The sequence below is a fragment of the Manis javanica genome, chromosome 7 (genome assembly GCF_040802235.1).
Source record: "Manis javanica isolate MJ-LG chromosome 7, MJ_LKY, whole genome shotgun sequence".
Classification (NCBI taxonomy): domain Eukaryota; kingdom Metazoa; phylum Chordata; class Mammalia; order Pholidota; family Manidae; genus Manis; species Manis javanica.
The window spans coordinates 135,751,759-135,775,958 of NC_133162.1; the positions used below are offsets into that span (position 1 = coordinate 135,751,759).

The 24,200-nt window shown below is 56.6% G+C and overlaps 1 protein-coding gene across 4 annotated transcripts in view; it reads right to left on the reverse strand.

Annotated features, from left to right (window-relative positions):
• MYO7B (myosin VIIB) overlaps positions 1 to 24,200 on the reverse strand; it is a 62,725-nt gene that overhangs the window by 11,588 nt on the left and 26,937 nt on the right. For 2 of the 4 annotated variants that reach the window (XM_073241632.1, XM_073241634.1), the window contains exons 15-30: positions 22,826 to 22,989; positions 21,230 to 21,367; positions 19,296 to 19,448; positions 18,663 to 18,761; positions 16,898 to 16,992; positions 13,713 to 13,797; positions 12,316 to 12,534; positions 11,042 to 11,212; positions 10,135 to 10,362; positions 9,869 to 10,057; positions 6,884 to 7,011; positions 5,003 to 5,129; positions 3,492 to 3,611; positions 2,350 to 2,523; positions 1,513 to 1,740; positions 307 to 474 (exon numbers count right to left, since the gene is read on the reverse strand). In XM_073241632.1, coding sequence (XP_073097733.1) covers positions 307 to 474; positions 1,513 to 1,740; positions 2,350 to 2,523; positions 3,492 to 3,611; positions 5,003 to 5,129; positions 6,884 to 7,011; positions 9,869 to 10,057; positions 10,135 to 10,362; positions 11,042 to 11,212; positions 12,316 to 12,534; positions 13,713 to 13,797; positions 16,898 to 16,992; positions 18,663 to 18,761; positions 19,296 to 19,448; positions 21,230 to 21,367; positions 22,826 to 22,989 — 2,486 coding nt within the window. Of the gene's footprint in view, positions 1 to 306; positions 475 to 1,512; positions 1,741 to 2,349; positions 2,524 to 3,491; positions 3,612 to 5,002; positions 5,130 to 6,883; positions 7,012 to 7,138; positions 7,229 to 9,868; positions 10,058 to 10,134; positions 10,363 to 11,041; positions 11,213 to 12,315; positions 12,535 to 13,712; positions 13,798 to 16,897; positions 16,993 to 18,662; positions 18,762 to 19,295; positions 19,449 to 21,229; positions 21,368 to 22,825; positions 22,990 to 24,200 lie in introns of all 4 variants that reach the window. The other 2 variants (XM_073241635.1, XM_073241633.1) reach the window with 2 other exon arrangements.

Genomic DNA, 24,200 nt, shown 5'->3' on the forward strand with positions numbered 1-24,200 from the left:
GCATGCAGGGCCCAGGGAGGGGGCACTGGAAGGCCTGGCGGAGGGAGGGGCCTCCCGGGGCAGGGCGGGTGCTGAGGCCAGGTCCTGTGGACACTGCTGCCACCCTAGGCCCTAGGATGCCACCTGGGGGCGGGGAGGGAGCCTGGGACAGCCGGTGCTGGGGAATGGAGCTGAACAAGGTCGAGCTGGAGCTGGGCTGCCAGGTAAAGCCCCCATCCCAGGTGAGCTGGCCTGTGGGGAGGCCTCCGCCCCTCCACATCCAGGCCCCGCACCCCCGACAGAGAGCCCAGACTCTGCGCTGCTGACCTTGGCATGGGCGGCAGTGACGAGGCTGGCCCACTGCTCCGGGGACTTAGTCCTGTACAGCTTGGAGGGGATGCAGCCGGGCAGCAGCTCCCGGACAGCCTTGCTTTGCACCGAGGCACCGAGCTGCACACAGCAGTGCCGGGCCAGCAGCGCCACCAGCTCTTCCTCCTGCACAGCGAGGGACACGGGCGTGAGGCCGCCCCCTCCTGCCCCGCCCCATGCCCCAGCTCTGCCCCCAGTGCGCGGGCAGGAGCAGAGCGTGAGCCAGAGCCACCCGCCTCCGTATGTGCTAACTAGGCCCCAGACCAATCTGTGCTCCTGCCAGCAGGCCTGGACTTCAGGCAGCTGTGGCCTGGGCCCCGCACGTCCTGTTCAGGATGCGTGGTGAGTGCCCTGCCCCTCTCCCAGGCAGTGAGGGAGAGGGGAGCTTTGAGGTCTGGGAACCCTACCCCCGATGGCTGCGTGGGGGATGAGGGCGAGGCCTTCACCCTGTCTTGCCCAGGCCTTGCCTGTTAAGCGTGACCTTCACCCTCCCTTCAGGTCTTCTGAAAGGACTCGTTGCAGGGGCCTGTGTATGGTACCCAGCATGGCCCAGGTAGGGGGCCCTGCCACTGCCCACCCCTGCCACTGCCCCATGCCAAGCAGGCTTCCAGGACTGCTGCCGCCAACTCTGGTCCCGTCTCAACACGGGGAGGTTTGCACCTGCTCAGCAGGTGCAGATATGCCCTCAGGACCTCAGGTGACCCGGCTTCTCTCCCTTGCTTCTTGCAACCATACAAAGAGCTCCTGTTACTCGCTGCCCTTTCCGGATGGGGGCCCGAGGCTTAGAGAGGCTCATGGCCCAAGGTGCCACTGCCAGGAAGACGCACAAGTGGGACTCGAACTTGACTACTAGCAGCCCAAGGCCACGGGTGGGCCCGGGGCCGAGGGGAGGCCTTCCCTGCCTGCTGCTGGCACCACGGCCCCCAGGGGCCCCAGCAAGCCTACGAGGGAAGAGGCCGCGGAGGCGGGGCCGGACCGGGGCCTGCAGCCTGAGAACGCCTCCCTGGGCCCCGTTCCCGGCCCTCTGCTCCCGGCCCCGCGCGTCCCTGCGCCTCCGCTACGGGCGGCGACTGACGGCCACGGCCCGGGCCACCCCGATGGCAGTGCCCGCCCAGGCTGTCCCAAGGGCGAACTCCGGCGCCGGGCGGCTGTGCTGTCCCTCACCTGCTCGAAGCTGTACTCGCCGGCCCGGACCCCGTGGAGGACTTGGCGGTAGACGAGCTCGGTACTGACGGGGTCCTCCCGGGAGTCGTGCCAGGGCGTGAAGAACTCCTTCCGGAAGTAGAGGCGCCAGGGCGACTGGCGCTCGCTCTCGCCCCTGCCCCGTGCCAGCTGCTCGCACTGCGCCACCGCGTCCATCACGTGGTCACGCCCGCTGCCCAGGGACCAGAACTGAGGCCAGAATGGGGCAGCGAGGTTGGTGACCGCCCTACCCAGGCCCCCCGGGGACGCTGTGCAATGCGCCGCTGCACTCTGCCACTGAGCAGGGCTCGTGGAGGACAGGCCTACGTGGACATCTGCGGGTCTCTCCACACGGGGACAGGGCCCACCACTCAGAACCACTCCTCCCTGTGGTGCCCCGAGGAGGTGGAGGCCGTGGCCATGGCCACATGATGGGCTCAGAGCCCCATGACTGGCTGGCATACGTCGGGATCTGAGGCTGCGTGTGATGATGTGGGGTTCAGGGACAGTCTGCAGCTCCCCCAAGGGAGGGCTCAGAGCAGGACTTGTGAGTGCCTGGTAGACGGCTGTGCATGGGCTGCCGGGGGCTGGGGGGTCCTGACAGGATGTGTGTGTGACACGGGCTGAGGTACAGCCATTTGGCTGAGCATGTGAATGTTCAGGCAGATGGAGAGGCTGTGTGTGTGTGTGTGTCTGTATGTGTGAGAGAGAGAGAGAGCCGGGGGGGGTGAGCAGTGGCCAGGCTGGCACTGAGTGAGGCCCCGAGCTGGTCTGGAGGTGTGCGGGAGGTGGGTGATGGATGGGACACCTGGCCAGTACCTTGTCGTACACGGCAACCTGTAGAGAAAAGCCCAGGTAGTCGCTGAGGCCCTGCTTTCGGGCGATGTGCATGCACACTTCCCGGGATGTCGAGGCTGAGTCTACCATGACCGTCAGGTTCTCTCCAGTTACCAAGATGACATGGATGGGAATGTGCTTCTTGGACTTGACAGCCTGGGGACAGACGGAGACTCAGGCCCTCTGTCTTCAGGCCAGAGGCCAGCTTCCCATCCTGTCCTCTGCCCAGCTTGTGCGTTCCCACGGGTTCCAAGGGCCGGGCCTTCTGAAGTCCCACCCGGCTCAGCACAGAATTAGCAAAGGTCTGCCCAACAGATGCTGCCTGTGAATAGACCACGTGGCCACGGCACTGCCCGGCAGTTAGTGGGCTTCTCCAAGACTGCCTGGGCTGACCCTGGAGTGCAGCCTGCAGGTCTGAGGCCTGTTTTAACGTGACAATCCTGAGGTCTGACGAGGCCCAGTGACAGACTGAATAGCAGAGGGTGAGAAGAGCTCCTGGAGATTGGAGTCCGCGCCCCGGAGCGTTTGGGGGCCATGAAGCTGCTGCTCCTCTCTGTGTACAAGAGGGACACGCAGCCACTGCAAGCTCACCTGCTGTGCAGGTAGACAAGGTGGAAAGCAGAAGGCCCTGTGGACCTGGGTGGCAGGAGGTGACCCCTGGTATGGGGCACAGGGAGTGAGCGCCTTCCAGGAGCCATGGTCCAGGGGATGCCCCCTCCACCCTGCTTGTGTCCGAGTGCCCCTCCCTGAGGACACTGCAAGAATTCACTGGTGACACAAACCGCAAGGTTGCTGGGAGTCACGCCCCTGGAGTGCCTGCTGCCTTCTCTGTCAAAGGCACATGTCTTCAGAGGGGTGACATTTCAAGCCCTTAGCAGTGATTCCCGAAACCCTAAGCACTTCGTCAGATTCGTTTTCCCCCTCAGCTAGTGAGGCCCTAAAGGACTGTGGGTTTAGAGGTAAGGAGGGCACTTCTGATGCCAGGCCATGCCTGGGAGTCTGGGCCCCTGGTGGGGCTCACAGGGTCCCTGCGCACAGAAGGTACCCCAAGCAGGTGGAGGAGCCTGGAGGACAGAAGGAAGCACCCTGTGCTGGCACCACCCCACACTGGCCCCCCCTCCTACCTGCAGCTCCAGCCAGGTGGGGGGCTCTGTGCGCACCCCGTTGGCATAGGTGCGCCTCAGGCGCTCAGCACAGAAGGGCCCGTAGCCAGCTGGCCCTTGACCGATGAAGTTCAGCAGATACTGGTGGGCAAGGAAGAAAGGGGAGGAAGACCCTGAGAATGGAGGCCCCTCTCTTCTTACTGCCCTGACGGAATCTGACCACTGTACTACCACCTGTAAGTGCATGAGGCATCGGATATGGTGCCTCACCTTGTTGGGCTAATCGTTTTGCCCTGTGTGTGCGTGTGTAGAGACAGATAGGTAAGTACGCAGTCAGGTATGTAGGTAGAGGAAATCACCGCATTGTACACCTTAGACTTACACAATGTTGTATGTCAACTATGTCACAATAGAACTGGAAAACATTTAAAAAAACACAAATGAATACTGTGTTGGCAAAGGTGCACTGAGCTGGGTGCTCTCACACACCAGGAGAAGGAATAGAAATTGGCACATTTCTAAGGAGCAATTTGCCAATATGTTTTAAGTAGTACTTAGTTCTAAGATGTCATACCCTTTGACCCAGTAGCTCAAACCTATTATGAAGGCAAACATATACTGTTTAATCTCAGTGGTGTTTATGGTGACAAGCAATTGGAAGGTCGATCTTAAATGTCCACCAGCAAGTTACATGCCCTCTGGGATGGCCATATAGAGCTGGCATCAGGGCTGGCATTTGGGAACTTTATAACATGAGAAGACACTTATGGAGATAAGAAAAAAAGGCACGAGAGTTGATGTTCAAAACATGTTTGACAAAATGTGTTGAAAATCTTTGTCTCACAGAGGTTTTGTGAGGAGATGTGGCTTGGAACAGTTTGCTGGTGGCAGGAGTGGCCCTAGTGCCCAGGGCAGATGGCCGGGGTGACCACACTTTCTGCTGCCTATTCTGTCCCCAAAGGGACACAGAAGGAAGTGGGGTTGTTTTCTGTAGGGTCACAAGGATGACACTATAGACCACAAGAGGCCAGAAACATTACCAGAGAGGTTTCCTCTGGGGCTGGGGAGGACTTTATTTTTCCTTTTAGACTTTTTGCACCTCCTACTTACTAGTTTTATAATCAGAAGCAAAAGGCAGCTTAGAGCAGTGATGCCTGGACTCTGACACCTGGAGGCACCTGTCAACGTGCCACCTCCATTTTGGTTCCAAGGACAGAGACAGACACTGGGCCCGCTCCCAGGACACTTTTGTCTTTTCAACCCACATTTCACCTCCATTCTTTCTCCTCAGAAGAGCCACCCTGGTGTCTGAGCTCAGGTGAAAGGCCCACAGATCCTGCGTAGGGGCGAGAAGGTGCCAGCTCCAGCACCCTCTTTTATAGATGGGGAAACTGAGGCCCAGAGACGCCCAGGCACCGCTGCCCATCCCGGCCCGCAGGACTGGGATTTCTGGACCTGCTCCAGGGCCCAGGGCCAGTTCATGCCCCAGGGGTCCCCTGCCCCCTTCGGTCCCTGCCCCAGGCCGTCCCCACCTTCATGAACCTCTCGGAGGGCGGGAAGCAGCCCAGGCAGAGGCTGAGCAGAATCCAGCCCCGGGCCACGCTGCTCCTCTTGAAGTTCTCCGACAGCTGCTTGCAGATCTGGCAGTAAATCTCATCCCTGAAAGACATGGAGCTGGGAGACCAGGCTGGGAGCTGGCCCTGGGGGTAGGGAGGGGACAGTCACCTGGACACGTAGGTCCTGCCCCTGGGTGGATGTCGCAGGGTGACCTCCAGCCCCCTCACTCCGCTGTCTGTGCTGGTCCCTCCTGCCACGTCCCCAGCCCCCCTTGGACCCTGCATGTCCTGGAGCTGTGCCATCTCCAGTGCTTCCCAGGGCTCTGCACCCCCACTCCTGTTAGCCCTCCATTCCCATCTCATCCCTCTAGCCTTTGCTCCACCTGCCCACAATGCCCTGGCCTTCCAGTGGGGGCACAGCGGCAGGGAGCACCCAGGTCTCAGTAGCCCAGCGTAACCCGATCTGCTCCTTTCCCCACTCAGGGTTATTTCCAACTTTCTCCCTCAGCCTTGAGGCCCTCCCCTTTTCCCCAAGGGAAACCACGAGGGAACTACCGATGGCACCAACTGACCAGGTTCAGCCGTGCCAGCCGCTGAAACTCAAGTAGAAACCCTGTCATCATCTTTCTGGCTTAAAGAACCAGAGGACAGTCTGGGGGCGCCCAGAGCAGCTGACAGTGAGGAGAGAAATCTTGAAGTGAAGAGAACCAGAGAAGAGGAGTCCTAATTTTGCATTTAAATCTTCCTAAATCTCTGGCTGGCCGCTGATCTACACAAGTGTGGGGCCGACTCCGGGCAGCCCGGCCAAGGCTCCAAGAACTGACCAGGGCCTCCTGTGCTGCCCGCCGCAGGGAGACGAGTTTTGTTTCCAGCCAAGTTAACCGCCAACCAAAACAACAAGCCAACACTCTTTGAAGGAAATGACAGACGGCAGAGTCTCTAAACATTTCATCCTGACGTCCAGGATGCAGCCCCAAAGTGCTAAACTTACAAGGAATAAGTCAAGTGAAGAAACAGGAAAACATGACGATTTTCAAAAGAAAAGGTGGTCCGTGGGGATGGAGCCCAGAGGCCCCAGTACTGGACTTAGCAGGAGACGTCAAACTACCCTAACTATGCTCAGGGAAGTAAAGGACGTGTGGCCACAGGGAATGAACAGATAGAAATCTTGGCAGAAAAACAGAAACTGTAAAAAAGAACCAAGTGTAGAACTAAAATATATAATATCTGAAATATAAAAAATTGTGGTATGGTTATAACAGCAGATTGGGGAAGACAAGGGAAAGGTCAGTGTATTTGCAGATAGATCAATAGAAGCCATCCAATATAAATAACTCAGAGGAAAACAATGGAAGCAAAGATGAACAGACCCCTCAGGGACCTGAGGGACGATATCAAAAAGTCTTCTGCAGGTTAAAGAGGCCATAGGGAGAGAGAGAATGAAGTATAAAAAACAATACCTAAAATATGTGAAGCCCTTAAATATAGAAGTTTGTTCCTGAAACAGTGTATGTATTTCTTAAAATGTATATGAAAACACAATTCCTGTAAAGTGAATTGTATATAAAGCTAAGTAAGTATAATGTAAACATTACAGGATGCCACCCTGAAGCCTGTTACGATGACGGTTTTCCAGACCTGAGTGTCACCCACGAGTTTTAATGCAGAGCAAGTGAAGACCCCCTGGCGGTGATCTTACCTGCTGTCCTGAGACCCAAACCGCAGACCCAGGACAGGGAGCAGCACAGGAGGGGTGCCGGGGGGTTGGGGGACAGAGGAAGCAGCCAAGGCCATGGGCTGGCAGCCAGGGAGGGGGTGGGACGAGCCAACTGTCAGGGGGTGGAAGCGGGCGCTGACCTTAGGCTGGGCCGCAGGATGGCGTAGCCCACGATGAAGTGCACCTTCTCCAGGTTGGACATGGGTCGCTCTGAGATGGGGCCGGCAGGCTCGAGCATCTCCTCTCCCATACTCAGCTGGCCAGCCACCTTGAAACCCAAAGGCAGCGATCAGGACCCCTGGAACCCTCCCCACTCCAAAGGAGGAACCTGGGCACAAGGAACGGAGCAAAAGCCTGAAGCCCTGCAGCAGGCGGCAGCAGAGCTGGGAGCAGACTGAGAGACCCCCGTGGCCTGAGACCCGGGACGCCTGCTTCAGCTTCTGGGAGGAGCTCTCCTTGCCTGCTCTGCCCCTGCGGCTGGGCCTCTGTGGACAGAGACAGTTCCCCAGGGAAGGTGTGCCGGACGCTACCTCAAAGGCGCTCACCTGCCAGCCTCTGAGGGCAGAGCTAGCAGCCACCCCTCCCCGCTGTTTCCTGGACAGACCTACGAAGCACTTTGCAGTACCTCACCTCAGCTGAGCTTGGCAACATGCACAGGTGTGCACCATTGTCCCCACTGGGGGTGAGGAAACAGGCAAGGGAAGGCAAGAGACTGGACGCGCGCTGCTGGGCCAGCACCCAGGCCTCTGGACGCTCAAGGCGTCCCGGTTCCAAAGCTGGACCTCTTGCCGGTGCAGCCTGGGAGGCTGGGCTGGGTCTGAGCCTCGGTGCTCAGGGCAGCCCCGGGCCATGGGCATTCTTAGCAAAGCCCTTGGGCGTGGGCTGGAGTATGCTTTGCCCACTGCCTGGTGGTAGCTCTGCTAGGGCATCAGGCCTCTAGGCTTCTGGACCCAGCTGGATGGGCAGGGCCCTGCTCCTGAGCAGGGACACAGCAGATGCTCAGGTGTGGGAAGGGAAACTTGAGTCTGGCCTCTGGGAGGCTGACCTGCTTCTCTCCGGGCTCACCCTCCAGAGGTGCAGAGTGCTGGCCTGGGTCCCCTGCCCGAGGGGGGCCAGCCTGAAGGTGCCCCCAGGGAGCCCTGTCCACTGACAGCCCCACACGCGGTACGAGACTTCCAAGCCCGGCGCTGCAGCTTCCCTCCTGCCTTCTCTCTCAGCTCGGTCACTCGGGGCAGCCCCGTGGAGAGGCCCGTGTGGAGCCTGGGCCCGCCGGCCGCTGCATGAGGCAGCCATCCTGGGAGCGGATCCCGGGGCTCCAGGCCCACCTGGAGAGGACGCAGCTCCCGGTAACAGTCTGACGGCACCCTCAGGAAAAACCGAGAGCCAGAACTAGCCAGCCAAGCCGCTCCCGACCTCCGGAAACTCTGTGACATAACTCACATGTGCTGCTTCCAGCTTTAAATTTGGGGGCGGGGAGGTAGTTTGTTACACCATTAGTAATAGATAACTACCACGCTCTGCAGAGACCGTGCCTCTAGTGATCAGTGAATCAGGGTTTGAACTTGAGCGGCTTCTGCATGATTTCTGGACCAGGTCTGGCCGTGCGCTCCGGACTATGGACTCCCTTGGATTTCTATGCTGTGAGTCTGCACTCAGGACCCTGCAGGTAACTGAGCTGGGCCCCATGTACTTGAGGCATGGGATAGCGTGATAGTGTGACTTATAATAAGGAAGGTGCAGGGGTCTGCATCCCCATTCCTGGCACGGATTTCCTGAAATAAAGATGTCGTTTGTTATGTTAATGAGGCAACCTTTGGAAAGGTCTTACGGATGGGGGGGTCACTGGGGAGCCAACTCCGTGATTAGAGGATTGGAACTTGCAGTCTCCCACCCACCCCAGAGAGCGGAGAGGGGCTGCAGGTTGGATCGATTGACTCAATGGCCAATGATTTAATCAATCATGCCCATATACTGAAGCCTCTCTAAAAACCTGCGAGGGAGATTCAGAGAGCGTCTGGCTGGCGACCGTGCGGTTTCGCACAGAGCGGTGGGCTTAGGGAGCACAGAAGCTCCTCGCCTGTGTGCTCCTCCATCCAGCTCAGGATTCCTGAGTTACGTCCTTTGGTAATTAACAAGTAATCTCGTAAGCAAAATTTCCCTGGATTCTGCGAGCCTCTCTAGCAAATTAATCAAACCCAGGGAGGGGGTCGTGGGGACCTCTGTTTGATAGCCCGATGGTCGGAAGCCCAGAACATGCAACTGGCATCTGAAACAGGCAGCTGTGTAGGACTGAAACCTGTCTGTGGAGTCTGATGCCATTCCAGGCAGACAGTGTCAGAACTGACATCAAGGAACGGAGCTGAATTGTGGGACACCCAGATGGTATAGGAGTTTCCTGGCATAGGAAACCCCCCACTTTGGACCTGGCGTCAGGATTCTAGGCAGTCATGGGCTCCTGCTGCTGGTGGCCTGAGTGCCATCACCGCCAAGGAATTCCTTTGGACTATTCTTGGTTAGTTCCACAAAGATTACATCATGGAACTGGGGCCTAAGGAAAGACTTCTGACCAAAAATAGATGCAAATTAACCTTCCATCAGAGGGCAGAGCCGGAATGCGGGTCAAGAAGTTGGGCTTGGAATCAGCAGAATGGATTCAAAGTCTAGCCCTGCCACACATATTCGCTGGGATCTGCAGGCAAGTCATTTCCCTTCTCAGTTTTGTTGGCTGTAATGAACTTAATAATGCCTATCTTACAGGGTTGGCTTCCCGGGAATTACCTGAAGAGAAGCAACCGGCACGTGGCACATTGTCAGTCAGTAACAATATCTGTTATTACTGTTCTATTTGAATCCTGTTCAAATCAAACCCAGTACTTAGAGCCTGGAAGGCCCTCTCCAATAACGACTGTATAATTCAAAGAGTCACGGGTGGAATGCCTGACTCATGGGTTCACAAGTGTGATTCAAGACTGAAAATCCCCAGGTGCCATGGCTTGGGCTGGGGTTAGTGGGTGGCACTCACTCTGCGTCTTGCCTCCTGCTTCAGGTCCCATTTCCATGGGCCGTGGGCCTGGGCAACCCCGAAAGGAGTCTGTGCCCCCCCCACCAACCCTTGCTCCCGGTACCTCTGCAGACCCGTGTGGGGCCCGGGTGCCGCTCCTGCCACCCAGGGCGCCATGGATCTGCCGCATCGCTGAGCTGCCCCGCACGCTGTTCCTGGCGAAGAGCGCCGGCTCCGGAAGGTCGCCCATGAACCTCAGAAGGACGCCCCACACCACCAGGGCGGCCTGCATGGATGCAGACAGAGCGCCCGGCTGGACCATCTCTCAGCACGGGGCCTACAGGGATCCCTCTGTCCTGTGTTCCCTCTGAACCAGGGGGAGGCCCGAACCAGAGAGCTCCCGGGTACCGAGCAGTCCGTGTCATCCTCGTGGTAGAGCAGTGGATAGTGGAGGGGCCGCCGGATGTGCGTGTAGCTGGCAGACTTCTGGAAGTAAGTCGCAGCGAATTTGGGGAAGCTGTACTCGGCTAGGCCGTCCACGTCCTCCTCAGGCTCCTCCACCATGGGGACTGCGTCAAGGTCAACCTCGGGTAGGGTCTGGGTCCTTGCCTCCAGAGCCTGCATGCAGGTGCAAGGAAGGGGCAAGAGTCAGCCGTCTGCTCAGATGCCACCTGGCAGGTGTGCCTCCCTGGGCAGGAGCCTGAGAAGGGTCTGTCTGATCATCCAGTGGGGGCAGTTCTCTACTCGCCCTGTGTTGGGGACCTCCCCTACCCCGCATCTTGAGTAGGCCCCTGGTGGGCTGCTGTGTGCTGGATGGGCCTCAGTGTGAGAGGCCCACCCACCAGGCAGCACGTCCTCAGAGCCTTCTGCCTGCAGACATGGGCTCTGCAGGCATTCCCCCAGCCCGCCTTCCTCACCAGCCTGCAGCCAGGGGCTCCTTCTACACAAAGCATGTGTGCATGTGGGAGAGTGACCACCTGAGAGGGGGTCGGTGGGAAGGGTACCTAGGGGCCCAGTGCAGGGCATGGTGAGAGTCAACAGGAGCCTGGGGGAGCTACTCGCGGAGGTAATAGAATGGCATCTGCTGCCCTTGAAGGGGGTTGGGCACAGACTCTCAGGCCCCCTCTTCTCTGCATGCTCACCCAGGGCTGCAGAACTCACTTCTCCACCTACTCAGCCAGTGCCCCCAGTGAGTCTTGGCTTCTCAGTGAGCCCCAAGGCTGACTGAGGGCTGGGACTGGGTGGGGTGCCCCATCCTCTTCTGGGCGAGACCCTTGAAGGACAGGGCCCATCTCACCTTGAACTGAGGTGGGGCCTGGCCCTCCTGCCCTCCGATCATGGAAGGGAGGAAGCCAAACACCCGCTCCACCATCTCTGTGTCTGTGACGGTGTCATAGATTGACTTTCGCTTCTTGGTGGGGTGGGCACACTGGTTCTTCTGCTCACCAGCCGGGATGACCAGAGGCCCCTGCGCACACACCCCGAGGGGCAAAGGTTACTACAGTCCCAGCTGGGGCAAGCAGCTCACAGAAGCCAAATAAACCTCCTTCTGCCATCATTTGTCCAAACCGATAAACTTTCCTCTAAAATCTAGATGTTAGTAGCCAGAGTGACTAGAAGTCACCCAGCCTGGGCTTTTCATTCCCAGTGGAGAAACAGAGGCCCAGGGTGGGGAGGTTGCCTGCTTGTCCCTACTGAGGCACAGGCCCCGAGGTGCCACCTCAAACCCCTAGGACCCCTAGGGCCCAGCTGCAAAACCGCTGCTCAGGCCCATGTGGTCCCTCCGAACAAGGCCCACTAGGAGACGTCCCTGGGCCTATACTGACTGTGGCACAGGTGAGCGAGGTCTGTGGCCCTTCCGGAGTCACACGAATGGGAAGCCTGCTGCCCACATGTCTGAGGTCTATTCTCTTCCCAGCCACAGTACTAGCAATTTGCTCAGAGACCCAGTTTTCATCTACGGAGCAGGGGTAGACTTCATCCTAGCCCCCTTTCCTTATCAGAGTTCCCAGGCAAGCGAGTTCTGAGAAATGAGGCTGAGTCTCAGGTGCCCCCTGGAGGAAACGGGATCATTCATGGTGAAATTTCAAAATGCAGGCATGCGCATCTTGGCACCGCCCCCCTGCTCCCTGCCCCAGCCTCTCCTGTTTAGACGTTCAAAGACTCCTTTGGTGCTTCTCTGTTCCCAGCGCCAGGCCACAGCCCCGCTCTCCTCCAAAGAACTGTGGCCTCCCACAGCTCATCAGGCCCTGGTTTCCTAACCTCCCAGGGGACCGACCAGCCCTGCTGAGAAACTGTCCCCAAGGGAGAGGACCAAGAAGCCCAACTCCCAGGGCCCTGGTATTAGACTGTCCGGCCAACACAGTCCCTCTCCTGTGCTACATCCCGTGAGCTCCTGGATGCCCAAGGTGTCCCAGGTAGCGTCAAGGCATGCTGCAGTAATAGCTTTGGCTGGGGAGGAGGTAGGGGCGTCTGGTGAGAGCTCCCCACTGCTCCTCACTCCTCCTACCTGCCCTCCACTGTATGGACTGCAGTCAGCCCCCCATGCCCGAGAGGGCAGCGACCACCTACATTGGCTTTCTGCTGCCGGAAGTTCCGCCGGGCAGCCATGCCCCTGGTGTGTGCCTGGATGACCACTACTGCCCTCCTCTTGGCCTGAACTTGCTGGCGCACCAGGTAGCCCCTGCAGAGGGCCTGTAGCTGGACCATCCTCCTGCGTGTGGCCTGGTACTGTTTTGCCAGCAGATGGCTCCGTGCAATGGCTTGTAGGCGCTCAAAGCCCAGGAGGATCTGTGAAGGCAAGAGGGACATGCACTCACAGAGGGGCCCGGGCCTGGCACAAAGAAGGCCTTCTTGAGGCAAATCGTACTCCCCAGGAGACCTCACAAATTAGCTTTACAGTTATCTGCTTTTTGGCAAAGGGCTGGTGCTAAAATTGCATACACTCATGAGCATGAGCATATTAAACAAGCTACTACTTGTAAAAAAAACACTTAGAGCCTGGCAGGCAAATAAGTATTGTTAAATGGCTTAAATATTAGAATGGCCTCCTGGTGCCAGTGATTGAGAGCTGGTCTGGATGTCACATGGGTGGTAGACCCCAGAGGCCTCGCGTTTCGCAGGTGTGGCCAAGTCCAGCCAAGTGGCTGGGAGCCCCTGTGCCTGTGCGGAGGCCTGGGGCAGCCCCACCAAGCTGACCCCTCAGGAGTGTTTCATAAAGAGGAAATGAGAAGTCGATGAACATCCACTTCTGTGCTGGTCCACAGCAGGCCCTGAACCACCTGGACAAGTCTTGGCTTTTAAAAAAAGGCCAGCTCCGTGGGCACCAGTCATGTGGGGTCATGCTTCACCTTATGGGCTTGGAAGGCCCACAGACCTGCATCCAGACTGCAGTTCTACCGCTTCCTCACTGTGGGCTCCTGGGAAAGCCACTTCATGTCTCTGCCTCAATTCCTGGACAGACCGGGTTGGTTTAGTAATAAACGAAAGGATGCATTCAAAGCAACAGGCCCCAAGTAGCTTTTCCATCCGCGTCAGCTGCCATTATGCCCACGTAAGCAGGAACACGGACAGGCCTGGGGTCAGTTTAGCTGATGTGATCACTGTGTGTCCCAACCACTGTCACATCCATGTCAAAGGCAAGCAGTCAAGCAAGGCCCGATGGGGCGTGGCCAGGGTCGCTCTGGTTCACTTGCTGAGCAGACAGTCGTTAGGAGGAAGTGCTCGAAACAGAATAATCAGTCCACTAATTCATTTGTGGTCTGCAAATTGCGAAAAGGCAGCCATTCTCTAATTTCAGAGTGGGACATCTCATTCTAGCTGTGCAGACAACCAAAATTCTACAGCACACTTTGAAGCCCACAAACCGTGTGACCCTAGAGTATGTGGATGCTGAGAGCGGGTGTGTGTGGGGTCTGTTTCATGTCTGCCAGTGATCTGGGCCTTCCGGCCTGACAGCGTTCTCTTACCAGTTTGAAGTTCCGCCTGTTGTACCAGCCTCTCCACCAGGCCTGGAGGGTCACAGCTGCCCGTCTCTGCTGCAGAAACTCCTTCCTGGGAGGAGAAATGCAAGTCAGAGTATGTAACAACCTCAGACACTTGGGGGGGAAATGATTCGAAGGGAAGAGAGACAACGAAATGCTGGGGAAATGAATACACACAGTGTTTCTTTTCCAGAAGCCCCTACACACCAAAGACAGACATGTTAGGAACTTAAAATCTACTGCCAATAATTCAAATCTATGAAAGAGGACAGTCCAGTATTTAGAGTAATCAGGAGATTTTTCCCTCACTTTTCCCCCCGGAGATCTATGAAGGGATAGAACCTATTTCCAATGTTCTTTTTCATGCCAGACTTGCTCTGCTGTCTGGCCACTAGCCCAGGTGTTTGAGATTCCTAGTTGGTCTGCCATCTTCTGCCTTCTTATATTTGTTTTATATATAATGTCCAGTGTTTTTAGTTGTAGTTAACAGGAGAAATAGGGAAAAGTATGTCTACTCCATCTTCCCAGAAGTAATCACCATTGATAATGAGTGGCGGTCTTGTTTTTCTGGCCAACATAATTAGACAAGAAAATTAAAGAAAAGATAGAAATCAGGGTTTCTAAAATTCAACACTATTGACATTTTGGATGTGGTAACTATATGCTGTGGAGGCTGTCCTGGGCATTTAGGATATTTAGTGGCACCCTGGATTCTACTCACTAGGTGCTAATAGCACCCTCCTTGCCCATCCCCTAGTCATAGAAATCAAAAATGTCCCTAGACATTGCCAGTTGTGCCTGGAGGACCCAAACCCGGCAGTCTCCCCCAGTTGAGAACCATTGGTGTGGATTTTGGAAAGGAGACAAATTATCTTTATTTTTATATAATTTAATAATTTATTTTGGCTTCCTATTATAATTGCCTGGGGAGATATTTATACTGTGTGTGTGTGTGTGTGTGTGTGTGTGTGTGTGCGCGTGCACATGCACCAAAGAATATTAATCTATTTTATGAAGGTAGGCTTACTCTTAGAACAAAACAAAGACAATATAAAAGAAAACTACAGATCTCTTTCATGAATATAGTCACAAAAATCTGTAACAAAATAGTAGCAAATAGTATTCAGCAGTATATAAAAAGAATTATACGCTATGGTCAAGTGGGGGTTTACTCCAAGGATGCAAGGCTGCTTCAATATTCAAATATTAATTTAATCCATCATATTTAAAGGCTAAAGAAGAAAAAGCACATGATCATATCAACTGATGTGAATTTTTTTGACAAAATTCAAAAGCCATTCATGCTAAAAACTCCTAGAAAACCAGAACACAGGGAAATTCCTCGACTTGAGAAAGAGTATCTACGAAAACCTACAGCTAATGTTGTACTTAAAGGTCAAGGACCAAGTGCTTCCCCTTAAGACGTGGAACGAAGATGTCTGCTCTCACCACTCACGATCCTGGGAGTTGTGGTCAGTGCAAGAAGACAAGAAAAGGAAACTGAAGACATATGGATTGGAAAGGAAGAAATGAAACTGCCCCTATTTACAGATGTCCACAAAAAAAAATTTTGAAGAAATCTATAAAAAGTAAGCGATTCAGCAATGTTGCAGCATACAAAGCCAACACACACAAATCAATCACATTTTTATATACTGGCAATGAACATATGAATGGCAAAATTTAAAATACATTACCATTACAATCTCTCAAAAAAAATACCTAGGTGTAAATCTAACAAAACATATACAGGAACTGTATGCTGAAAATCACAAAACATTGATGAAAAACATTAAAGAAGATCTAAGTAAACGGAGTTCATGGATTAGAAGACAACATAGTAGAGGTGTTGGTTCTCCTCAAATTGATGCACAACATCAATTGCATCTCCACAAATTGATGCACCCAGACATGAGAAAGGCAAAGGCCCTAGAAGAGCTAGGGAGGAGGAATGCATCTGCACGACTGCAAGACATGCTATGAGCACAGCCAGCAAGACAGTATGGACTGGGCAGAGGGAGAGACCCGCAGATGGAACAGAATAGAGAGCGCAGAAGGAGACCCACAAATAGGCCCAACTGAATTTTGACAAAGGTGCAAAGTCAATTCACTAAAGGAATTAGTGAAGGATGGACTTCTCAATGTGTGGTACTAGAACAACACCCACAGGAAACAATTTAAAAAGAACCTCAAACTAAGTCTCACACCTTACACAAACATTAACTCAAAATGAAAATGGATCGTGGACCTAAATGTAAATCATAAAATGATAGAACTTTAAGAAAAAAAACACGGGAGGAAATCTCCAGGCAAAGAGTTCATAGACACGACACCATGAAAGGGAAAGTTGATGAATGAAAAAACTCTTGCTCGGCCAACACCCCTTCAGAAGATGAAGAGACAAGCTGTAGACTGGAAGAAGATATTTGAAAACAATCTTTTCTGACACTTTTCATTAATGCCTCCCCACCTGACTCTATTTTGGGAACTCTGACAGTGCGTCACCTCTTCGCCTGAGGCAGGCTGCTGTTGAGACAGGTGTTACCATGGTAACACCTTGTGCGGGGCCTCCCAGGTCACTCCTCCCTGCTTCGGGACCCTGCTGGCAGGTGCCCACAGCCTATCTGTTCCTAGGCCATGACTGTTTCTCCCACTTTCCCATGTCTGGGTGTCCAGTCCTTCCTGCAGCCGCGGGGAGCAGGCGGGATAGCGCAGGGAACAGCACTGTGGCCCCGCAGGGCCTTCTGGACACGGGAGGGTAAGCGAGGTGGTAACTGCTGGTTTGCTGAACTCGCACTGAAATTCAAGTGTTACCTTACTCACCAGGGAATGGAATCAGAGTTCTTTTCTTCCCTCGAAAACCAACCACCTCCTAAACCCAAACCCGTAAGACTCTGTAGGACAGCTGAAGGGGGACATCACAGTATAGCTGAGACCAGAGCTGATCTTCCTTAGGCTCTTGCTCATACAGTGGAGTGTCCACCCCAGATATCCAAATAATGTGCTCAGATTCTCTAACCCAGACTGCAGTGCCGGGTCAGGAGGTCCTGGGAGATCTTGTGCCTCACTGAGCCCCGGGCAGGGGTGGCAGGAACACGTGAGTGTGGGGGCTGCAGGCCTGCCCAGGGGCATGATGGGCGAGCGGGGAGGGGCTCAGGCAGGGCAGGCACCTGTATTTGTATCCTCGCAGGACTCTCTGGATGCTGACCGCTGCTTTGTCCAGGGCCTGGCTCCTCTGTACCTCCAGCAGAGTGTCCTGGTTATCCTGGGATGGAGAAAGCCGGCACGTGGCTGCCCCCACCTCCCCGGGGCCAGGGCTCTGTCTCCACAAGCCACTGGCTCTCACGCTTCTCCCATACCTGCTCCTGGGAGGGCAGGCACGGGAAGGCGCCCTCAATGGACCCCGAGGGGGCTCTAAGATGGGGCTATGACTACACCCCCAGCCCCAGTCCAACAACTTCCCATTTTAGCTTTCTTCTTGTTAACTCAATCTGGCAAATTTCATTTCTGCCCTGCAGAACCCAAGAAGGGGGCAAAAATTTCCCTAAGTTGCGTTTTAGTTCCTCAAGTTCATGTGCAATGTACATTCAATTGCATTACAGACTCGTGCTTGTTTCGATATGAAAGTGTTTCCTCCAGCCTTGAGCAGGATTCATAGTAGGAGTTGATGAGCCCAATTTGTCCCTGAGCTGTGACCTCTCTGGCCCACCCCAGTGCTCCCCCACATCCCTGTGTCCTGTGGGCAGGCCTATCTCTATAGGACAGAGAGCAGCTTGGCCCTTTGTCAATGGGCAAGGAGAGGCCAGGGCTTGGGGGCCGTTCCTGCTCCCTCAGTCGTGCCTCAGGCCGGCACTGGGCCTCTGTGGCTGGGCAGGCACTGGGGACACAGACTGACAAGACCCTTACAGTGGCCTCACGGAGCAGCCCAGATGGGACAGTGGGTACTCCACTTCCCAGACCATCCACCCACTCTGATGTCCACCTCCAGATCCCTGTGGCCCCCACGTCTGCCCGGTTCTCCTGGGCAGCACTCTGGGACTTCCCACATGTCCCCCCTCTTCTGGTCTCGGCTCCCCAACAGAAGCTGAAGCCCCTCGGCTTCTTCCCCCCTGTCCAAGCCCCAGAGGCCCGGCACAAGCCTGACTAATGCACAGACAGACGAAGAGATAGACCTGCAGGAGGGTTGCGGTCAGGACAGGTAGGGACAGGGGAGTGGGGGATCTGGGGAGGGCTGTGGGGTTGGGGTGGGGTGGGGGCCAACTGGCAGCACCTCCGGCCCTGACTTCCCCCTCATCCCCCCCCACCCGCTGGCTTTGCTCACACCCTGCAGCCTAGGAGGCTAGGTGGCATGGAGGTCCTTCCCTCAGGGGCTCTTCCACCAACTGGCAGTCCTGGCAGGCCCAAAGGCCAGTCTCGGGGGCTGTAGGCTGTCCGCCACTAGGCTGCCCTGTGTAACCTTGAGCCCCTGTGAGTTGGGAGGAGGGCTGGGAGGTGGGGGTGCTGCTGGCGCACAGTGCGCACGGTGCTCGGGCCAAGCTCTCACAGAGTAATGGCGTCAGCACACCACTCCACTAACACCAGTCCCCGGGGAGAGCTTCCCCAGCTCAGGCGGCAGACTGGGGCCCTGGCAGGAGGAAGCCTGTCCTCGGGGCCCGTGGGAGCCGCCTGGAGCTCCCTGTTGCTCCTGCCTGGAGGTTTGGAGGCAGCTCGTCCTCATCCTTGGGCCTTTCTGAGAAGGCCCTGGACTCGGGTGGGCTCCCGGGTGGGCTCCCTTCCCCAGCAAGGCTCTCTACACTGTGGTGCCTCTGGGTGGGGGCCACATGGGGGGCAGGCACCCAGGGGCACTGCTGCAGTGTGAGTGAGGTGTGACCCTGGTGGGCACTGGAAGCCCCACACCCTCCAGGAGTCTGAGGACCAGCACTTCTGGACACTCACCTTCAGGAAAATTTTGGTCTTTCCCATTTTCCAGTCTTTGTTTGTCCCCAGCCACTTTTCCGCGATGCGCACAGTCATCTGGCGGAACTTGTTCTGAAGCTGCCAGCAAGAAATGGGAGTGGGGGTGCAGCTGGAGCGGGGACCTTCGGTGGGAGGCCTAGGGTCCCTCCTCATGGGCTTCCTGGGGACCCCCAGCTTTCCTCATCCCGCAGGTGCCGCTGTCAGGACACAGGCACCAAGCACCCGGATCAAGGGTGGGGCCCCGGGGAGTCCCTGGGCCTGGGACCACAAGGCCACCATGCTTCACCGCCCCTGTGGCCCTGATGTGGCCATCGGACACCTGGGCAGCCCCAATGTTAGGACGGCTGAGTGTTTGAGGGAGGACAGAGGGCCCTCCTGCCCCACATCGTGGCCCAGACACACGTCATCTCCCCGACTTTCTGCCCTGCGAGGGGTTTGCTTCAAACTGCAGACCCCCGGGGGAGCGCGCTCGGTCCCTGGGCTCCGGAGAGGCGGCCGGAGGCGGCGGCTCCCTCATCCGCGGGGCGGCAGGGAGGGCGGGGGAGGGGGGTCTGCCGCCGGGGTCCCGGCCCGGGGCCGGGCAGGGGGCGCAGCCGGGCGGCCAGGGCGCACCTGCCGGCGCTCGGCGCTGGGCAGCAGCAGGCGGAAGCGCAGCGCGAACTCCTGGAAGGCGTAGCGGATGGGGAAGCCCGACTTGCGGATGCGCACGGTCTCCATCATGCCCGAGTAGCGCAGCTGCCGCAGGCACAGCTCCCGGTCGAAGAGCTGCGGGCCGAGGGGCGTCTGACCTGCGGCCCCAGGCGGCGAGGGCAGTTCGCCCGACCCCCACCCGCCCGAGCCCGGGGGGCTAAATAAATGCTTGGTTCAACTAAAATTCCGCTAAGAGATTCGGTCCGAGTCGCTGAAGAGTCCTGAGAACGTTTCCAGGGGCATAAAAGTTAAGAACACGCACTGGGACATCCACCAGGACACTACACGCGTCCCTCTTCCCAGGATACGCAAAGTGCATGGATATGGCAGTCATTTGCATATGCCATATGTAAAATGCTCTTAAACCCCCCCAAAACAATGATCCCAAAGACCACAGGCCCCTGCGCGCCCCACCCGCGCGTCGCCTTGGTGCGGCCCCCTCCTGCCTCCTGCACCTGCCTTCGGGTGGGAATATTCCGGTCGCCTTAGTGTCCCTCCCCCAGGGGGTGTGTGGCCAACAATGAGTCCGGGCGGGACGCTCAGCACGGGGTGGGCTCTCAGCCGTGGCCCAAGGGTCTGCATGGCTTGGCCTCTAGGGAGCCCCTCTCAACCTCCGAGACAGGCGTGTCCGGGCACAGGGCAGCCCTCTCACCGGGCAGGCCCCCAGCAGTCACCTACCTAGAGATGCCAAGGGCTGCAGGGGCACCCGCCCGTGGGGTCCAGGGCCACACAGCAGTTAGTCTTGAGTACTGATTAGCTCCCATTTATTACTTCACCCGGGCCAGGTGCTCCTCACTGAGTCTTTACAGCAGCCCTCTGTGGTGGGTACTTAGCTCTGACTTAAAGGTGACATGCCTGCCACTCGGGGTCACACTTCAGAGTGGCTGAGCCCCGCTCAGAGCCTGAGCCTTCCTGGCCCTCAGCCTGGGCTCCCCCTACACCCATGAGTAGCTGCCTTCCCAGAGAAAGGTCTTTACAGGGGCACCCACGAGAGCTCAACCTCAGGCCCCGCCCACCGAATCTGCAGCTCATTAGTGGGGCCTGTGGCCACGGCTGAGGGCCTCCGGGAGCACGGTCATTACCGTGTATTGTGTACTGTTATTGTGTATCCCATAATATCCGTGTATTGTGCCTATAAGGGAGATATTCTGGATTTCCTGGCCCAGCTCCACCTTCATAAAATGTTATTCTTTACATAAAGGCACTTCATTTAATGTAATATTATTTTCTTCCCTTATAAGACTTTTTTGAGTCATCTTATCTCCTTTCAGATGGCATCTCCCAGTTTGGGGAGTCTTGTATTTACAGCCCCTGGGTGGGTTCTCAAACCCATGGGTTTGGGACTCCAGGGCAGGCAGCAGCCTCGCACCCCACCCTGCCCCGCACATATGTGGGTAAAGCTGCTCTCCAAGGGCTGCTTGTTCTCAGGCCTCAGTGACCAGCAGCTGGCATCAGCCACTAAAATCACGCAGGTGGCTGCTCCTTATTGGGTGCAGTTTATACCCGCAGATGAGCTGAAAACAGCCTGTGCAATCCCTGCCACCCCCTGCATGCAAGCTCGATTCTGACTTTACAGAAGAGACAGCAGGCCCAGAGAAGCCCCTGGCCACAGGCACACAAAGGGCGAAGGGCAGGGCTCGGGACAGCAAAGGCCGGGACCCAAAGCCCTGCAGGTCACTGACCTTTGAATGGCCTAGACTGGTCACCTTGCCTCAGTGTCCCCATCTGTGAAGTGGGGACAGATAGCTCTAAAACCGACCAGGCCCTCCCTGGTGAAGGGACGTGACCCTAGACGCCACCAGACTCTTCCAGGAGGTGTGCCCTCCCTGCAGGTGCGCCACAGCCTCCCTCATTACCAGCGGCTTCTTGTACTCGTTGGGTTTGATGCAGCGGATGAAGTAGGGCTCGCATTTGGTCAGGATTTTCATCAGCTGGTCCAGGGACTTCTTGAACTGGCCTGCCAAGGTGGAGGGCTGCTTGCCGGAGTCTGCAGACTGCAGGCAGAAGCACAGGGCATGTGGGAGGGCTGGGAGGTCGGCCTGGGACACAGCTCACCCACAGCACAGTGGGCTTTGGCCAAGGGCCCACAGGTGGGCCATGCTGCTTTCACTCATTCACTCATTCATGCGCCCATCCCAGGCTCCCCAAGTGCTTACTGAAGGCAGGCACCCACTGGACCCCAGGGACCCAGAGGCAGGGAAGGCATGTTACAGCATCCTGCCTGGAGGTGGGGACCCCCAGATGGGCACTCAGGGTGATGCCCAGGTGAGGAGGGGACGTCGGAACTGCCAGCTTCACTTCCTACCTCACCCTCCTACACTTCCACTTTAGATTTATGTTTTATGTGCTTTTTGAGTGTTTTTACACTGTACATTGTAAGCAGTGTAGTAAGTGTACATAGTTTAAAATAAATGTATCAAAATTATGGATGCAAGAGAAAGAGAGAAGCCTAAGCCCTCTGGCCAAGAATGGTGGATGTTTTGTGCAATGCTGATCTTGGACGATGTCCTTGAGCAAGCCTTTCCAAGGTCAATGCATCTGAGCAAAGGTAGGTACTGCCAAGTCAATCAGAGACGCATATCTTCACACCTTAGCACCTCTGAGAGGAGGATGCAGTCATGGGCACTTTAGAGTAAAATGGAAAGCTCTTCCCTGTTGGCTTAGATTGTAAAATAACATGCATTTCTCTCCACTGTCATCTGCTTCCCTGAAATCCCAGTGACATGCTCTGGAGGCCCCAGGGGGCCAGGACCAGGCTGCCTCTGGCCTGAGCTGGGCAGCATCTAGCCTGGCTCCACCGGTTCCTGCACAGCCTCACAGCTCACCGATGCCTCTCTGGGCTGTTCACTCATGGTTGTGCTGAGGGCCCTGGGTGCCAAGGCCCCAGGAGCACCACAGAGGTGGGGGGAATGATGAAAGGTCAAGGGCACCCTAGTGTAGCCAGTACTGAATGCGTGACACACGGGTGGGGGTTCCTCTGCCTGCATCTCAAGTTAACAAGCCATTCAGCAGACCCTGTCTCCTTGCCCAGGGGTGGGGGCCCCCCCTCACCAGATGATTGACGGGTTTTTTCTGGAACAGTGGCTGTTGAGGGGTGGAGGCAATGAGTGGGAAGACTCTCACACTGCCAGGAAATCATGACACAGTTCCCACAGGCAACATATACATAACGCAAAAGGCACACACCGCGCAACACACACAAAGACCAACATCAAGACATAACAATATTAACAGAAGCAGATGTTTCCTGGCAAGCCTGCCACACTCAGAAGCAAGAGTGTTCACGTGCACCTGGCCCCTGGCTGCCCCCCAGGGAACAGCAGTACACCCCGTTGTCACCTGACAGAGAAGCCCGGCCCCCAGGCAGTGGGTCTTCCCTGTGCAGACGCGTGGGCACGTCTGACCTGAGGCCTAAGGGCTGAGAGATCCCGGGCTGCTGGGGGGACGCCCACCTTGAAGAGCTGGTTCCCTGCCTTTGCCTGGCGGATGGTCCCGTGGCCTAGCTTGGTCTCTGTTGACTCCAGCTTGAAAATCTCCCTCAGGAACTTGCACTCGGAGGAGTGGATCAGGGTGAGGATGTCCACGCTCAGCGCATCTCGGTTCTTCTCCAGGAAGCCTGCAGGGAAGGCAGAGCCACCTGCCAGCCCAGCTCAGCCATTGCCCTGAGCCCCAGGGGAAGGGGAGGGTGGTGGGATGGGGACATCGGTCATACCTGGGTCCTGGAGGGGCCCCCCACTGAAGCCAGCCTCTCCACCCGCCCTTGGTCCCCTGTTCTGCCGGTGGAGCCACACACCCAGGCCCAGTGTTCACTATGCCCCCACCGCACTGACTCCATCATATCTAAACCCCTCAACCCCGAAATAAACCTTTTGCCTAAGCCACCCCCATTCCTTCTGCCTGAATTTCTCTGACCTCCTCTCCCTCTTCCACTCCCCCAGGCTCTCTCTGTCCCACTCGTTCCTAGGCTTGCTGCCTGAGGGACCTTCCAGACACTGCCCAGCACACAGCTGTGGCGTCACCGCCAGAGCCCTCTCTGCATGTCCACCAGCAGTGCCCACCTCCTTTCCCATCACCAGCGCCCGTGGCCCTGCCCACCACCGGGTCAGCCCCAGTCTCAGCTGTCCCTGGCCCCAGCCTCCAGGGGCCTTCCTCGCATCTCTTCCCAGCCTTCCCAGCTGCGGAGGCTGCCCTCTGCAGATGGGGGCCAGCAAGCACTGGGGGGCACTCTGTGCCTCTCCAGAGCTGCCCCACCCTGGATGTTTGCAGAGGGAGGCAGCCCTGCGCTCAGCCCCCAGCGGGCAGAGTAGGTGGGGCTAAGGCTGCCAGCACAGCAGGCCACCAGGGGAAAACCAGCAGGTTCAGCTTTAATGAACATTAATAGAAGTTTGCACCTGGAAAGCATAGAAAGTAGCTAGCTTCATCTTAGTGAACAAGAACGTTTCATGTCAGTTCAGAAATAAAACGTGGCCTTGAGTTGCACATGGAGGTTGGGATGGGCTCAGCATCTTCCCAATGTCCCAGGACCCTGTGGGTCCCCCTAGCACTGGCCTCTGCCTTCCGGAAGAGCCCCAAAGCCAGGCTCTTGTGGAAACTCTGGAGGAGCCAGCTCACCTTCTCATTTCTCCCACAGAGATGATCCCCTGGCCCCCAAACACCCCCTCTGCTATGTGAAAATGGCAGCTCCTTCGTCTGCCCTGTCTCTCCAAGAGTAAGTGTGCCCCAAGCATCGCTGACTGAGCTGCCAGGTCAACAGGCCAGGCACCTCCTCATCTCTCCATACAAGCCACAGAGAGTGACTCCATGGCTGCCTGCCCCATTTTCCTGACC